The sequence below is a fragment of the Ixodes scapularis genome, unplaced genomic scaffold (assembly GCF_016920785.2).
Source record: "Ixodes scapularis isolate PalLabHiFi unplaced genomic scaffold, ASM1692078v2 ptg000120l_1___fragment_3__unscaffolded, whole genome shotgun sequence".
NCBI classification, from domain to species: Eukaryota; Metazoa; Arthropoda; class Arachnida; order Ixodida; family Ixodidae; genus Ixodes; species Ixodes scapularis.
In genome coordinates, this window is record NW_024609918.1 from 323,879 (window position 1) to 341,224 (window position 17,346).

At 45.4% G+C, this 17,346-nt stretch overlaps 2 protein-coding genes across 2 annotated transcripts; both read right to left on the reverse strand.

Annotated features, from left to right (window-relative positions):
* Positions 1-2,867: 2,867 nt before the first annotated feature.
* Positions 2,868-10,301, reverse strand: LOC115323494. The gene is made up of 8 exons (XM_040223384.3): positions 10,086-10,301; positions 7,599-7,796; positions 7,224-7,436; positions 6,876-6,971; positions 5,793-5,858; positions 5,560-5,625; positions 5,031-5,478; positions 2,868-3,202 (listed from the first exon to the last, which is right to left on the reverse strand). The coding sequence occupies exons 1-7, from the start codon at positions 10,144-10,146 to the stop codon at positions 5,261-5,263; spliced, it is 918 nt and encodes a 305-aa protein (XP_040079318.1). The 5' UTR covers positions 10,147-10,301; the 3' UTR covers positions 2,868-3,202; positions 5,031-5,260.
* A 4,249-nt stretch (positions 10,302-14,550) lies between these two features.
* Positions 14,551-15,408, reverse strand: LOC120850753 (omega-amidase NIT2-like). Its single transcript, XM_040223383.1, has one exon. It carries the CDS (start codon positions 15,406-15,408, stop codon positions 14,551-14,553), a length of 858 nt encoding a protein of 285 aa, XP_040079317.1.
* Positions 15,409-17,346: the final 1,938 nt, after the last annotated feature.

Below are 17,346 nucleotides of genomic sequence, written 5' to 3' on the forward strand. Positions count from 1 at the left end.
AGTTTTGAAAAGTCTGAACTCTCCGCTCATTTTTTGATCAGCCGTGTTGTGGCGATCTCCATGTATTCTCCCTCCCATAGGGCGGGCCGCCTCCTGGAACCCTCAGTACCACGTGACTCGCGCCGAGCCGCTCTGTCGGCCATGTTGTCGGCAAAGCACGGGGTTCAAAGGATTGCGCTACTCTGCTCCGTAGGAGCTATATAGTGTTCTAGCGGTACCTAGCGCCACCTAGCCTAACTACTTGCAATTACTCTGCTTGACCCCGCCATCTGGTGGCTAGCGATTTAACCTTTCACACTACGCGATAAACAGCGGCTTCGACGTTTGTTCTTTTGAGAGCGGCTTTTTGTTTCGCGGATTGAGTTTGCCCTTTCCGTGATGTGCGGTTGACGAAGGAATTATGACTTGAGGAACACCAACGGTAAGACGCAAAGTGCGCGAAGTAACTGGGTATCGGTTGTCTCCGTTTAACATCGCAGTGCTGTCGACGAGAAGACTGAGTACATGGTTGAAAAACTTTTTGTTCATTAATCCTACAAGACTGAGTAACTGCTTTCGAAACACAAGTGTCTGTACCTGTGGAGGGAATCTGGCTTCGGAAATAAACACAGTTTGCGGAAAGCTCGTGTTACGCTTTTATTTGCTGCTGCTCTCGTCCGGTACAAGAGACGTAGCGTCCTCGCCAAGCCTTATTGGGATCGATTTGCTCGATTCGGGGCCGCTATATTGAGATGCAAGCGACAAAGGAACTTTGCTCCCCTGCTTCAGGGACGAACTTTTCTCCCTTTCTAAAGGAACATAGGTTACAAGACGGTTCCTCCCCTAAGGGAGGACTGTCATACCCTTTTTTCTAAGAGTGCAGTGATCATTAGAAACCGAGCGTGTTGGTGCGAGTCAATTTACACGCGAAGGAGTTGCGAAATAGGACGGAGCACAAAACACGACATGTCTTTCACTTGAAGTGTGTTGAGAAAAACAGATCAAAAGTTTAAGAACACCGCATCACGTTGGTGCGTGAAGCACTCTGTTCAGCTCAGATGTGAGGAATTCCACTTCTGTCTCCTTCCGCATCCTCAAAACAATTTCTTATTGTGCACCCTCTGTAATTTTGGTATCAGCCGTCACACGTGCGGCCATGAACCACAATCAAGTGAAAGGGCTCATCGGAGCTATTTGAAATCTCCAGGGCCCGTTTGCTCGAAGCGCGAACCGCGGCTAAAGCTATCCGCAGTACCTAGGAGAGGGATTTTGAAATCACGTGACTGGCTTGGTAGGGATGCGGGGAAGCATGGCGGTGCCCCGGTGAGTGAGCCCCGCTCGCTTTAGAACTAATATGTCGTTGTAGCTGCAATATCGGGCGCGTTAGTCAGCAACGAATGGTCAGGAGGCTTTCGCTTTGCCATACTTCACCTCAATCGAAAAGCACGAGCAATGACCTCGCCGCATTTTTATGATAGTCTTTCGATTCTGGCCAGTCCTAAGCCTAAATGGACGGGATAATTGTCGGCATGGCAACCTCTTTGGAGAGCGGATTGCCTTGACTCAATCGGCCAAGTATTTATAGCACACAAAAACAGACAGCGTATAAACTTCCCGAGCACCCAGGTGCATACTGCGAGTGTAGTCACACGCGCTGCTCGTGCTGGCGTCTGCAGTAGCCCAGACAACGCAAGGACATCCTGAGGACATACTAAGGTTGTCGACATGGGGACGTAAAGACCTCCCGAGGACGTTTCTACGGGGTCCTCAAATGATCCCCAGCAGGTCCATTTGTCCGGCCCCACCACGTGGTGAGGACGTCCTGGAAACGTCCACACAGATGACATAAGCACGCCCTGAGGACATCCTAAGGGCGTCCCTATGTGAAAGGAGAGACCTTCCCAGGACGTCTTTACAGGTCCTCAAATGATCCCCAGCAGGTTCATTTCTCCGGCCCCACCACGTCCTGACGGTGTCCTGGAAACATCCACACAGACGACACAAGGACATTCTGAGGACGTCTTAAAGGGCACCCCAGAGATTTCTGAGATGGCCTACTTATGACCGTAACTTGATCTACGTGCTCTACGTGACCCAAAAATCCAACACTTACAGTCATCTGCGGCCTATTTCTTTATTAAAAGTCTGATCAAGGATCGCAACTCTGACCTACAGATGGTGCCACCGAACCCAGCCGAATCTGGTCCGATGACGTACGGCGCTCGCGATTGGCTCACGAGCGCCCTTCGTCGTTCGACCAGATTCGGCCGGGCTCGGTGGTGCCGTCTGTAAGTCTGAAGTTCGCGATCCTTGATCACATTTCTAATAGGAAAATAGGCCGCACATGACTGTAACTGTTGGATTTTTGGGGTGCTTAGAGCACATAGGTCGAGTTACGGCCATAAGTAAGCCATCTCAGAAAACTCTGGAGTGACCCTTTAAGAGCGTCTCGTAGAAACGTCCGGGACGCTTTTTGTAGTCCTCAAGAGAGCAATTTGTCCGGCCCCAGCGTGTTTCCAGGACGCATATCCCAAGTGTGGCCACCATACCCAGTGTTGCCTTCTGATGTACTGCAGCCAATGCTACAAGCCTATCCGGCATGCAAAGCATGTCACATGACTGGTTGGCGCAGTGACGTGCCAAGTCACGACACCCTCGTGGCTGGTACAGTGCTAACGGGGAACTGCACACAATACACACAGGTTTATGATATCATATCTAAAAAATGGATTTGGGGAACTTAGTAGTGCATCCACATTGTCAACAACTTCAACTATGGTTAACATGGAAGGCAGGTTTCAGACATATCTTGCAAATGATGTGGAAGAAAGCGCAGTCCCCCCCCCCCTCAAAGGTGCAAGGACTGTCTACTCAATATCAATAAACTCAGTGTTGTTCATAGATATAGTTTATTAATTGCCCAATGTATAACATCTGATACAGCCAGTATCTTTTGTAGTTGAAAAAGAAATTGAGATATGTCTACTTTCCACAGCGTAAGTTACAAACAACCAACGACGCTCAGTATCACTCTGGGCATTACAGGATTAAAAGTTTGACTAGAAGTGTTCCACTGTATGCAACAAATAATCTTATTATTCATCAGGCTGCAGCTTCCGCTGCTCCTTCTTCAGTTTTTCTGCGGCATGCTTCAGCCATGTTTTTATAACCTCCCAAACTTCTGCCTTGTCCGTTTCCAACCGCTTGTTTTTCTTTACGGCTCCTGAAATAAATTTGGGGATTTATTTTAACTGATTATATTGACATGTATATCCATATTAGAAACTCAAATATGTATAATGCCTGAACCTGTTTTAATTAGAGGGTGTCTATACAACCTACAGACAGCACTATAAACACTGGGATGAGGTTGCCATGTAACTTGCGAGGGCCGAAAAGGCTCAATTGAAAAGGATAATGTGCTAGTACTGCGGGTGACATCAAAGGAAATACGGGAGCACACAGTACATAGCCTCCAACATTACTTCTAGTAATAGTCGCTACCATGTATCACAAAAGAACGGTTTGAGTTTACTTGCCACATGATCCCGTGTTCACTTTCGTATTGCTCACAGTAGTATGTTACACGGCAAAGCTGTTGTAGCATTACAGCGTCGAAATGCATTTTTGCAATGCCAGAGCTTGCATTGTAAGTATGCTTAAATTAGCACTGAAAAAGTTTCTGAGGTTGTCTGTTCTTGGACATAACTCATTCCTGGAGCTCAAAGCGTCCTTAAGATCCACAATTCACAATCCTGTGCCACCTATTTACATATTAAAATATAATTGAAATTAATTTTTCTGCGATATATCGCAGAGGCTGAACCATTGCCAAACGACAAAAAGCGCTTGCCAGTCACTCGGGAGCGGTAGTTTCCCGCAAGGAGTGATTCGTATGCGCGCTACTTTTCAGTGTTGGTTCCGTCCACAGTCAGCTGTGCCCTCTTAGATGCCTAATCTCTCACAATCCTTTAGAAACCGCATTCCCCACATGATAAGAATTATGGACGGGATCCTTGGGGGCGAAGGAAAATGTCTTCCGCAAACATTGCAAGCGAACGCCCCGGGGAGCAGACGAGCTGGCACATCGCACCCTCCGAAGAAGGCGAGGGGAAACCTCATGTATTTCTATCGTCACGGGCTTAATAATCTGTTTTGTGACATGAAACTTTGAATACATATTAACTGGCACTTACTATGTTATATGAAAACAAAAACAAGCATCTACAAAAACCTCTTTAGTGCCCTTATAGATTTAAATGGAGTCTGTCATCAAAACTATTAGTGGAATGTCATAACCTTGATTACAACATGAAATGCAGAAATGCCAATGTAGGGCCTGTGGCTTTGTCAAGCTGTCCTTGTGACAGCGTTTTACACAAGCCTCCAGTATCCTGTACATTGTACTTTATGCAAATAAATAAGCATGCTACTGGTGACTTCTGCAATACTGACAGGACTTCCCACTTAGGGCACAAAGCTGTCAAGTCTGGTTCGCTTGACAGCTAGCTTGCACGAGTGAAGCAAGTATGAGAGCACCTGGCAGCCTAAACGTGAATCCGTGAAAGTTGGTTAGAAAATGCAGCATGAAAATCGCCAATATTGCGTTCACCTTTTATGATGGCAGAGCAGCAAAAGCTACAAGCACGAACTAGCACATGCACCTTCCATTAAGACCCAATGTTCCTAGATCGATCTACGAAAAAACAGCCCAACACTGTGGTTTCTTATTTATTTATACATTACATACCCAGGGCGACCTTTTTGTAGTCTCCACTAAACTAACAGCTTAGGAGTGAACGGATTATATTCTGTGAACAGCTGTTAGAACAAAACTGCATGTCGGGTCTATTTGGTTCTGGTTAAACGAGCGAATCACATTTTGTGTAGCATGGAATCTCACCCTGTGGCATGCAAGTTAGCATCGTATATTGAGTGGCCTAATATCCTGAAAGCAGCTTTCCTCTTGGATTGTGGAGCTTGGCAACACAAGAAGCCACTAAAATGCACCTTCCTGCCCCAAACATACATTAAGACTTATTCATACTTACTGTAGATGACATCCGGGTAGTCGAGGTCTTTAAACTTCATCTTCTCCCTTTGACCCAGCCAGCTGAATTTCACCGCCACCTTCTGGGTCATCAACTGTTCTAGCACGCCACGAGTGTTGTTGCCCACCGACGAACCTCCTACTGCTGCCAGCTGATTGACCTGCATTGCAGTCAGTGAGGTCAATTAAAGCCTGCAATTTTAACAAAAACAAACAATAATGCCATAACACTCACAAGCTTTCCTTTGTCGCTTTGCATGTCTTCAATTTTTTGTCAAACACCAGAAAGTCATCCACGTTGTCAAAAGGTTCTTCAAGTATTTCGTCGTTGGGTACGTTCATTGCTCCACTGCTGTTTAGGATTCCCAGAATGGTATCCAGCTGCATAGAATGCTGTTCCACCCGGAGCCGGATTGTGTGCAAAATACGAATTACTTGCTTGTCAAGACCTAGAAAGGGAGCACATTAAATTTCCTGTAGCTACACCAAAACATCCTGACTGCAAATTTACTACATGAACATATCCTCACCAGTAAAAGCTTCTTCATTCCTCTTGTGCCCCATTGCCCGATGCATCATGGTGCTTCCTTGACTTTCTGAATGTGAGAAAAGGGACAAACGTGGGACAAAATCATCATATCTAGGGTTCAGCATTTTTGGTTCACACCACTACAAGTATGCCTATCAAGAGAGGAAGCGGATTAAATATTCTGTACCTACACCAAAACTTGTCTCCAGATTTACTACATAGATGTATACTCACCACTAGAAGCTTCTTCATTCCTCTTGTGCCCCATCGGCCCATGCATCATAGTGCTTCCTTGACTTTCTGAATGTGAGAAAAAGGATAAGTCTGTGAGAAATTCGTTATATTTAGGGTTCAGCATTTTCAGCTCGCACCGATACAAGTATGCCGATTCCATTTTCAAACATGTGGTTTCAAAACGTTGGCGTTTTAGACCAGAACTGTGCGCCAAAGTAGGGGATGGACTTGTCATTGAGCGCAACCCAGTATTCAGATATCTACCTGACCGCTAAGTGTCCTGTTGGCTGAGCGTTCACGGGTCAACACAGCCATTAGGGATCGGGTATGGACAGTTTTCATTCTGTCAAGCCGTTAGCTTTTATTTTATTTCTGGTCAAAGCAATACATTTTTTTTTTTGCAATTTCTATTGCTTGTGCTACTAACCCAATTTGACAGTCCTAAATATAGGAGGCAAGAAAAAGTGGTCCAAGAATTATGATTCAGAATTTCGTGATTCGAAGTGTGTCCTCCAAACGGAAGTGGTAGCCAAGGCTATGTAAGTCTTGTCTGCATATGACGCCACATGACGATTAATTCAGATAACGGTAGGGCCTCAATGCGCCTAGAAGAGCACGCCAAGTCTGCACGGCACATGAAAGTGGAAGCATTACACACTAAATAATTTAAGTGAAACTAAAAAGACAGCAAAAGCTCAAAAATATCAACCTAACTATATTTTGGACAAACATGATTGAAAAGAGCACGTTTTGTCAATACATATTAACCGAAAAATATGAGTAAACTATCACTGCATATTCACCAATTAAAACCAACTTTCATTTAAAAAAAAAAATCAGCAAATTAAAAAAAAAATGCACAGAGGTCTAAGTATAACCATGAAGACCAATGTAAGAACTAAATAATTTGCAGTCTGTGACAAATGTTCAACAAGTGCCATGATACCAATTTGTTGCTTACCATATCTATCGCAAAAAGTATGATGGCATATCATAAGACTATTCCCAAACTGCAGGCTGCTCGTATTACAATTAATGTATTTTACGAGGCAACTCAAAGATGAAAGTTAGCAGGAAACTCACGAGAGGCTGTCTGGTGGGCTGCTTTGCTAGCCGGATGGCAAAGTGCACTGTTGCGTTTCCACTTTTCCGTATGTTTCCCCCACGTCTTTTCAGCACCTGAAAATTCACAAGCAGTTGTGTAATTAGGTAATGCTAAAGCACTTGAAAACTAAAACTCAAAAATATTTACATTCCTATTTACATTCCAGGAATTATTTTTGTGCTGACCAGGGAAAGAGTGATACCTCAGAAATGCTAAAATGTTATTTGGAAACCCTACAAATCTTAAAAATTACACAAGTAGCAATCTGGCACAGGGTATTATTGTAACATTTTCAGAAAAAGAAATAAGCCTATGATTCCATATACCTCTTTTCTCCCTTCCACGTGGTGGTGTAGGAGGTTCTGAAGAGTCTGTATCTTGTTTCTGTGTTCCATGCTGTGCTTCAGGCTCATCAGAGTCAGACGAACTCAGTTGTCGAGTTATTTTCTTTCGCTTTCCCTTGCCAAGGTCATTCTCGCTCTGGAGATCCGATGTGCACTCAGCGATCCGCAGTTTCTGTTGAGCTTTCTCATAAGTGGCTGAAAAAGTGAACAGGAACTCAGAGGGGGCAAAAAAGCAATCAAATATTACCCTTGGAACATGCTCTTTAACAAACATAATGCTCCTAAAATTTTCTCCATGGCATGCCATAGTAGCTCAAGTCAGATATAAGTGTAATGTAGAACCATGCTAATCCTTACGGTATGCATCCATCTCGACACACTTGAATTTCTTCCATGACGACATCGGAGTTGCTCCCTTTTTAATTAGTTCTCGCAGCCTCCTGCTCTCTTTCTCTGGGGGCCACAGGCAGCTGTTGCCGTGCACCCACTTGGTATGAACCACTGCCACTTCGTCGTCTTGTTCAGGGAACCTCACAACTAGGAAATCACCTCGTTCTACACAAATGGAAGATAAAAGAACATTGTTACACGATGCGCAAGACGCACCCAAGAAAAATTGTACTTAAAAATCCCTTGTAACTCGGAGCTAAAAAAATAACTCTAGCTGTCTACACTGGACTGCTCTAAAGTCAACCACTTGAAATTTACATCATGGTGTGCACAAGTGGAAAAACAACATGGTGCCCCTTGAATGGAAGCTTGACACACTTGTGTTGCACAGTGGCCAGCGGCCAGCAATTCAATTTGGAAGCCTGGTCCACCAAACAGACACCAAGTACAGAGGAGCTCCATGGTGATGTGTAGAAGTCCCTGCACCTCAGAAACTTGCGGCCAATGATACATGGCTCTCCTGATAGTGAGAAGTGAGCAATATTCTCAATAGTTACAATACTACCGTCACTAAGAACACAGCAGCTGTCCCTCTTGCCCCTCTTGAGCATGAACTTCGGAGTTGTGACTTTGCGAAACTGGGGCTCACGACACTGGGACAACAGTGGGCCCTTTTTGTGGTTCATATCGAGCAAAACCTCGTTACTGGCAGCAGCTTGGCTGGAAGGTACTCTCCTCTTTTCACAAATGCGGTTGTGCACCTGCTCAAGAGGGAGGTCAGGTTTTCGGAGAAGTTTCTTCAGCGAGGACATATGGTTCTCGAAAGGAAAAGCGATCCATGCATCCAGGGGCCCAAGTGAACGAACATCGTCAGCCAAATGTACCAAACCATGTACATTATGTGAGACATTTTCAGCTCCGTAGAGCTTTACGAAGGTTTTGACAAAATAACGCAAGAGCTTCTCGGCATAATCAATGTCGCTTGAGTCGCTAGCGGGGCTTGCCAAAACAGTTATGGCAATGTGGAGGGCAAGAAAGTTCTCATACATCTTGTCTGATAGACTTGAGGAGAGGACGACTGGACCGCCATACAACAAAAAGAACCTGAACTCTGTAGCCTTCCAGCGATCAAGATCTGACAGGCTTCGTGGTTTTCGATTGAAATCAGATGGAACATAGCGTGCCAGTGCAATATTCATAGCCGACACTGTATCTCGCACCTAGCTTCCCAGTCTGGTCGGTCGAGGCCCTCGAAACCACATCACAAGGAGCTTGTGCACGACCCCAAGACAGACTAAGTGCATATATTCGAGTGGTACCTGTTTGACAACGTCAACCGGTAGCTCGAGCAAAATACTCGGCCCAGTGTCAAGATGGTGCTCTTCTTGAGACATGCTTCGGAAATCGGCATCTGTTCTCAGGCTCGCGGTCAGATCCGGAAAGCACACCCTGCCATTGATGTAGGTGCCCCGAACAGTGCACTTTGTGCAGCTATAGTAGCCAGTATGGCCTTTGATGCACAGTATGAATGATTTTGCTGGGGCATCGCGAATGAAGGCCCCAACACGAAGAGCAATTTTTGTGCCATTGATACAAACTCCTTCTTGCAGAAGTTCACTCAGCTCTTGCACAAAGTCGTGCAGAAAATCGTTTGCATCTGGAGGCTTGCTTTGACCGCAGAACAGACCCACAATGAATGGTGCGACGTTCTGAACGTTCCGGACTTCGCAAAGAATCGGCCAGAACTGGTTTCTCGAACTTTTTCCAAGTGGCAGGCCGTCCACGTTGAAGTTCAAGATGAGGTGTTCAGGAAGCCGGGAAATGCCACGCAGAAGTTCCTCCAGGCCAGCAGCCAAGCCAAAGGGACAGTATTTCCCGGAGCCCATGTTTCTGATTCCTGGACTTTTTCTAGGTGTTTCCAGTAGGGCTCGTGCAGAACTCGGAAGTGCCGAAAAACACGAGTGACCGCGGAGAACTGCTAAAAGGGCGGTGACAACTGTGTGCGGAACAAAATTATTAATTGCCCACTCCTGGAGTTGCCTCCTGAAGCCCCTCAAGCGGTCCTCTGGGTTTTCACCATCGTTGGCGGGTTTTACGAGCAAGCGCTGCAGGCTTTCCAAAGCATGGGACTCGGCGGTGCTGGCGCCATTTCGCCGGGAGGGCTGGCCTGGCTCGCACAAATCGGCGTCGCGATGCTCGTCCACAGCACTTTCTTGGCCAGCCCCATTGACGTGTAGATCGTCCTCTCGGTCGTCAACGAACTCCCCAACACCAGCCAGCAAAGAAATGGTTTCGCCGACACTTCGATTTACCTGACGGCGAAAGCGCCGTGCTGCAGCTGCGTTTTCCGACATGTTACTGTTGATTTCTGACATTTAGCGGTAGTCCGAAACTTGAGCTTTACTCGCACAATCAATCTGAGACACGAAAATAACAATATTAAGATCTGCTTACCTTCCTCAGAGTGTCCGTTGATTCCTCCGTCAATTTCCAGCATTTCCGGAGCATAAGCCATTTCCCTTTTCTCGCGCCAACGTGCTCCGCGCTCTTTGTTCGTACAAAATTGATAATGGCGTCATACAGTTCAGCCGCTTTTACAGCGCATAACTAGAGTATGTGTTAAACTGCAATATCAAATATACCTTAACCATTTATGACAAATAATAATTATTTTTGTTTCAGATCAATGTTTTTTATTGAAATGCTTAAACAAAGTTAATTTACATCAACTAAAAGTTTCGTACTCAGCGTGGTTTCGTTTTCAACTGCCGGCACGGCACCCTTGCTGCGCAAAACTACTGCGTCTTATGGTTAGTCCTAAATAAGGCGATTCGAAGACGTCGTAAAGACGTCTTCGACGGGACGAATATTTCCCCGACTAGTTCAATACGTCCCCAGGACGTCTTCGACGGGACGAATATTTCCCGACTAGTTCAGTACGTCCCCAGGACGTCTCTGTCAGGACGAAGACGAGTCGACCAGTTGAGGACGTCCTCAGGAGTATGTGTGTTGTCTGGGAGTAATTGTTCTAAAGCAAAAAGACTAAAACAAAGTTTGCCTTGCACGCGCGTTCGTCAAAGCCTTATTATGATTATTTACTTGGAATCTTTATAAGAAGAAGGCCAGCGCGCGCGGACCGTAGAATTACGCTTCCAGCATTCTCCTCGATGCTCGGATAATTTAGAAAAAGGTCTATTGGGACGTTGTCTGCTTTTGTGTAGTGCTATCAATACCCGGCCGATTGAGTCAAGGCAATCCGCTTTCCAAAGACGTTGCCATGACGACAATTATCGCGTTCATTTAGGCTTAGGAATTACCAGAATCGAAAGACTATCTAAAAAATGCGGCGAGGTCATTGCTCATGCTTTGCGATTTAAGTGAGGTAAGGCACAGCGAAAGCCCCTTGCACCATTCATTGCCGACTAACGAGCCCGATAATGCAGCTACAACGACATATAGTTCCAAAGCGAGCGGGGCTCACACACCGGGGCACCGCCATGTTTCCCCGCATCCCTACCGAGCCAGTCACGTGATTTCAAAATTCCTCTCCTAGGTACTGCGCATAACTTTAGCCGCGGTTAACGCTTCGAGCAAACGGGCCCTGGAGATTTCAAATACCTCCGATGAGTCCTTTCACTTGATCGTGGTTCATGGCCGCACGTGTGACGGCTAATACCAGAATTACAGAGGGGGTAGAATAAGAAATTTTTTTGAGGATGCGGAAGGAGACAGAAGTGGAATTCCTCACATCTGAGCTGAACAGAGTGCTTCACGCACCGACGTGATGCGGTGTTTTTAAACTTTTTATCTGATTTTCTCAACACAATTCAAGTGAAAGACATGTCGTGTTTTGTGCTCCGTCCTATTTCGTAACTCCTTCGGGTGTAAATTGACTCGCACCAACACGCTCGGTTTCTAATGATCACTGGATAATGGTTCATTATCTACGGTTGCGCTACAAGAATGTTTGAAGCCTGTTCGCTTCATGCACATGCCTGCTTCAAACACGTCTGCAGGCAGTTTTTGTATAACCAACGTGGTTGGACTACTATACAAGCAATAAAAACGTCTCGCGCATTGTCTGCCGGCTGTATTTTCTGTGATGAAAAGGACTGAGACTGCTGCTTTAGGACCCAGGGTGGGCAGTGTAGCGAACGGCCCTAGCTAGACATCACTCTTATGGGGTCAAAACAGTATTGTAAATTATGAAAAGCATATCGATCTTCTGCTTTGAAAACAAGGATCAGAGTTCTGAAGTTGACATCCGCCGTAACGCGTTTTCAAAATGAAAACGCACTGCAAATGAAACGTCTCATCTGGCATAGCTCTCAACGGATTATATTCATTGAAGTACAACGAGTTCGTCACAAAACAGTGTTTTTATTTATGTGGTATTTTTTTTTTACGGGAAATACATTACGGGGCGGATCTTGAGTTCAGTCAGTTCATGACCGGATGCAATCAAAATTGCAGCGCCGTGGTCACGAACCAGATGCCGACATGAGTGGGCTTGATGAGGGAGTATATAGTAGATGGCAAACACACAAACCAAAAACATAGAAAAGTAATTAGAAAGGATAATAATAATAATAGGATTATTACAGGCAGCCTTAGGTTTTAGAAAATGAGAATATAAATGTTCACTTACGATGGAAATAATATAAATATATATAGCAAAACTGCCTGTAAAATACTTTGAAACAAGAAAAAAAGGAATTTATAGAGAACATCACGGGTCGTTCGAAAAACGCTGCTTGGTTGTATTACGATTCCAAAAATCTTGACTGTGAAGAGGTACGTTTATGGGGAACACTAGGATTTCTGGAATGTTTTGACGTAACCTTGAAACATTTTCGTGGAGTTTAAGATCTCCGTCGAAGTTTTCTAAGGAGCCTCACGTGGCCTTCAAAAATATCTGAAGGGTGTAAGAGACCCGACATAGTTTTTTTCAGAGGCCTTTGGGGTTTGTCCCAATCTTCCTGTGAAATCACGGCACCCATCGAAATCGTTTCGACGGGTCTGTGGGAGAGATCACGTGATCTTTCTTGATATACACTCTAAAAAAAGCCCGTGCGTCTACTTTCTCGCACAACACTCGGAGAGCCAATCACCGCAACTTACGGAGGCAGCTCAGCAAATGGCGATGCCGAAACATATGTTTAGACCAAAAAACGCATCTGAGTTGTGACATTAAGCAATGCAAGCGTGACGTTTTGCATTGCTTAATGTCACAACTCAGACTGCGTTTCTTGGCCTAAACATCTGTTTCGGCATTGTCATTCGCTGAGCTGCCTCCAGTAGTTGCGGTGATTGGCTCTCGGAGTGTTTTGCGGGAAAGTAGACGCACGGGCTTTTTTTAGAGTGATAGGTGTCGGGAAACCCGCTTGGGAATTTCTTGTATCGGGCGGTCGCGGCGAGCGGTCGCTGAGAAGGGGCGGATCCAAAGGACCTCCTGCACGGGGCCCCATGATTTAAAGAAAAAAAAAAAAAAAAAGAGGGGGGGGGAGGTATGTAGAGGGAAGGCTCATAGCATGTCCGTTTAGCCATAAAACCCCGCTGCACACCTCACTGCGTGTTGGGTCTCTGTTAAAACGCATGCATAAATGGCAGAGAGGGGTCTTTATTGTTCAGCCACATGAAGTGTCGTATACATCAAGACCTGATTGCGATATCTCCCGCTTCAAAGCGGGAGATGACGGAACTTTAATTTAATTTTGTGCCCATTTTGCACTATCGTTTGCAGTCATTTCAGCGTTAGAATACGTCAGTAGATCTATGCTGTTTTTTTTCCTGTAACACAATGTGGCTATCGGTGGCCCTGCTTTCACGTTTAGGAATAACTGCATCACTATGCATACTTTTTCCAGCGGTGTAATAAAATGTTATTACTCAGTTAGAACAAAGTAATGTATGGTTCAGCTCGTGTCTCAGAGCAAATTCTTACCCTGCGCAGGCTGGACGAACTATTGCAAAGATGTTGGCTACTTTTACAACGTAAATTATATTTACCTTCATTGTTTTCGGTATCTTTTGTCCGAGCACAAATGGGTGTCTGTCTCGATGGCTTCGTTTGCCACACGAACACGCTATTTGACGCTTTCAGCGACCATTGTTTCGTTTGGTTCACTTTTCCGATTCGGATGTGACATTACCTGATACAGTCTGGCAGACAAGCTGCCTCACCACTTGGAGCTCGGGCAAAACTTGTGCCAATAAATTGCCGGCACACACGCTTAAAAAGGGTCACACAAACAGCTTGCACCCACCAGCCTTTGACCACGCGAACGCCCTTGCCGAAGATATGGCAAAATATTCTGCCTGGAAATGACCATCCGAATTAGCCATAAAACTCTCTAATATTTACAGCTATTTAGCACTGACGAGTGACAAAAAGTATAACGCAAAGCAGTTAAAAAAAAAACTAGAATAGTAATACACCGTGCTTACAAAGAAGCAATCAGCCGGGTACAAATTCAAGAAGAGCAACGCTTGGCAGATCAAAGCTTTCATTTGCACTGTTTCAAGACAAATGATGTTCATGTCAGGCAAAGTTACAATCACGTTGTTGTACTAATGCAAGGAGCCATTGGGGTGCAGATGAGATCTTCGTACTCGATAAAACTTAAATATACCAATACTCTTTCACCAAATTTAATTTCTTGAATAATAGAACTGTGGCATTGGTTATAAAACCAATATCAAAAACAAAGCACGTTGGTAAAACAACAACAATGACAGCGATGTGAACAAACTAAAGTTCGCAGGCCTACAGGCAACGAAAAACCAAAAAAACATTCGCAAACAAAATATTTTTATGCCCAAACATATAAAACACCCGACCTACAACCCTCCGGATTTCTTCCCGTATAGTAGATGGCAGATGTTACTGCGCTGTCGCTATCGCAGATCGCAGTCCGTCTTAAGCCTGGACGTTAGTTTCCGCGTCCCTGCGGACGACTACCTCGTACAGGTCGTTCCTTCTATGTTTGACGCGGGACATCTGGTTCCTCATTAAATCCAGATAATCTATATCGACATCAGCAAGCACAATCTCTTCACCAGCCCCAGCCGACCGGACCACTTTACCTAGGGGATCTACCAGCATGCTGTGTCCCCAAAAGACGTAATAGGCCGTTTCGTCCCTCGAGGGCGACACGGACGCCACGTAGACCTGGTTGTCGGTCGCCCTAGCCCTCGAATAAAGCTCCCAGAACAGCGGACCGTTGTACATGTTGAACGCTCCCGGATACACCAGCAACTTGCAGCCGAGCCGCTCGTACAGCTCGGCAAAGGTCGGAAACGCGATGTCGTAGCATACGGCGATGCCCACTTTGCAGAACGGTGTGTCGAAGGTGGTCACTTTGTCGCCCGGTGCCATGAAGCCCGTCTCGCTGAAGACGACTTTGCTGGGGACGTTGGTCGAGTAGAGGTGTACCTTGCGGTGCTTGGCCAGCAGCGCACCGTCCGGTCCGTAGACCAAGCAGGTGCTGTAGGTTTTGTCATTCTCCCTCTCCGACATTGTTCCGCCGATGAGGTAGACCTGGTTTTTACTGGCCCAACTTGACAGCATCTCGCTGGTCCTACCGGGAATCGGCTCGGCGTACTTTGTTATGTACTTCGGCTCGTACGGAAAGCTGAAGAATTCAGGAAGGCAGACCATCTTCGCTCCCGCAGACGCCGCCTCTTTGATTCGCTCACTGGCTCTTTCGAGGTTTCTCGAAATGTTGGGCGTCACCGCCAGTTGTAGCAGGGCAAGACGAAACTTGTTTATCGCCATGATTCGAGAATCAGAGTGAATATTCTCTTGGCTTTACGGTTTCAACTAAGGGCGCGCGATACAACAACAAGGGTATGCTGGCAGTTGTGCATCAGCTTGTGCGAGTCACAGGTGTGAGTGGGGCCTTTTATATCCGAGGCGCAGGGCGGTGTCTGCTTTAAACTAATGATTGAAACTGCGTCACAGAAACGCTGCACACAGGAAAGAAGGCCTGCGCAAACCGTCATACTTTAGGCTTCCCAGAGCCGCCCCCGAGCGTCACACATGCCGAACCGCCGCCGAGCTAGAATGAACAAGTTCAAGATCGTTGTCCGTGTTTTCAAAGCGCTAGCCTTGCGCTTGCTGCACGAATAGTAACTGTAGCGCACGTCCGTGCTTCCCACGTGCTTCAAGTTACTCTAAAATTGACTGCATTAGTTGTTTTCGATGACGCTCAAAAGGATTTTATTTGGAACCATATATTTATTTTAACAACTTGAAAAAGCTTAATTATTAGAAACTTCAAATTTTTTACTTATCGTTACGATTAACCCCCTAGATTATGTCCTCCTGGTAGTGTAACGTACCTTTTTTATTTAAATAATTTGTTAAAATTATACATATGCACCCGAATAGAGGAGCATGCATGAATGTTTTAGAACTTTTGTAAGGAGTGAGGAAATTTTGTTTTGGTTCGCTTATGGGAAATACCCGGTGTAGGTCGCCCTCATACCTGGTGTGGTTTGCCCTCCGAATAATCATGGTATTAGCTGTCAACTGATGCGGGAAATGGTGAGACTTATTTTGTTGACCAAATGCCCGACAAACGCATTTCAGAAAAGTTACTGCATCCAGGCTTCATAGAGTATTTGAAGTACTACCCAAGTTATTTTCGCTTCAAAATACCTTAGAAATAATTAGAAATGCAATACAAGCAGTTTTCAACGTACTTCCGCACTGCGTAATTTGTTTCCTCTTCAGTAATACTAGAATGCTTTATTTGCAAGCGACAAAAGTAAAGAAAAATAATTGCAGTTCTATTCCATGCAGCCGCTGTACAAGAAGTTCTGGGATCATTGGTGCATGATAGAAAGTGATATGTTTAAAACAAATTAGCTAAAAGAGGTCCTTTTATCCAGTCACATCGCCTAAATCAAATGTTTTGGCCGTTCTTTAATGCGCCCACTGAACGCGCTGTTTAGCGCCGTAGTCGCTATATCCGTAGTTCGCGTCAAATAAATGTTTATACGGAAAACAATGAATTGAATATCATAAACCCAGGCAGCACAGACAGGTTGAAAAGACGTCGAAAGAACGTGATGACGTCAGAACCGCATGTCGAAAGAACGTCGAAAGTCTGAACGTCAGGTCCCTTCGACGTAATATGGAAAGGCTAATGCCTGAAAAAGAAAAAAAAAGGTGGATTTTGCGTCGACATAACGCCCCACTTAACGACCGTAGTACGTTGAGTGCACGTCTGAATTGGACGGGAAGTCACGTGATAAAGTTCTGTCAACGTTGACACAATGTCTCATAAAACGACCATAAAACGTCGAGTATACGTCTAAACTGAACGGGATGTCAATTGAGAACGTCATATTAACGATAACATAACGTCCCATTTAACGGCATAAAATGTCGAGCGCACGTCTGTGATAACGTCATGTTAACGTTGAAATAACGTCCCATTTAACGACCATAAAACGTCGAGCATACGTCTAGACTGAACGGGATATCAAGTCCATTGATAACAGCCTCAACCTGGGTCACTGTGGAACAATGGAGTCAACCGGATCTGGCCTCGCTGCTCGAAGCTACGTTCGCAAAAGCATACGTACCTACCCGCGTAACCATCTTCACGGATTGTAGGGAAGCCCTTGCCCTTCCGGGGAAAACTCCTCGCGAAGGGATGCTCTGCCAGCGAATCAAGAGTCTGTGCTCGTATTTGAAAAACACCTA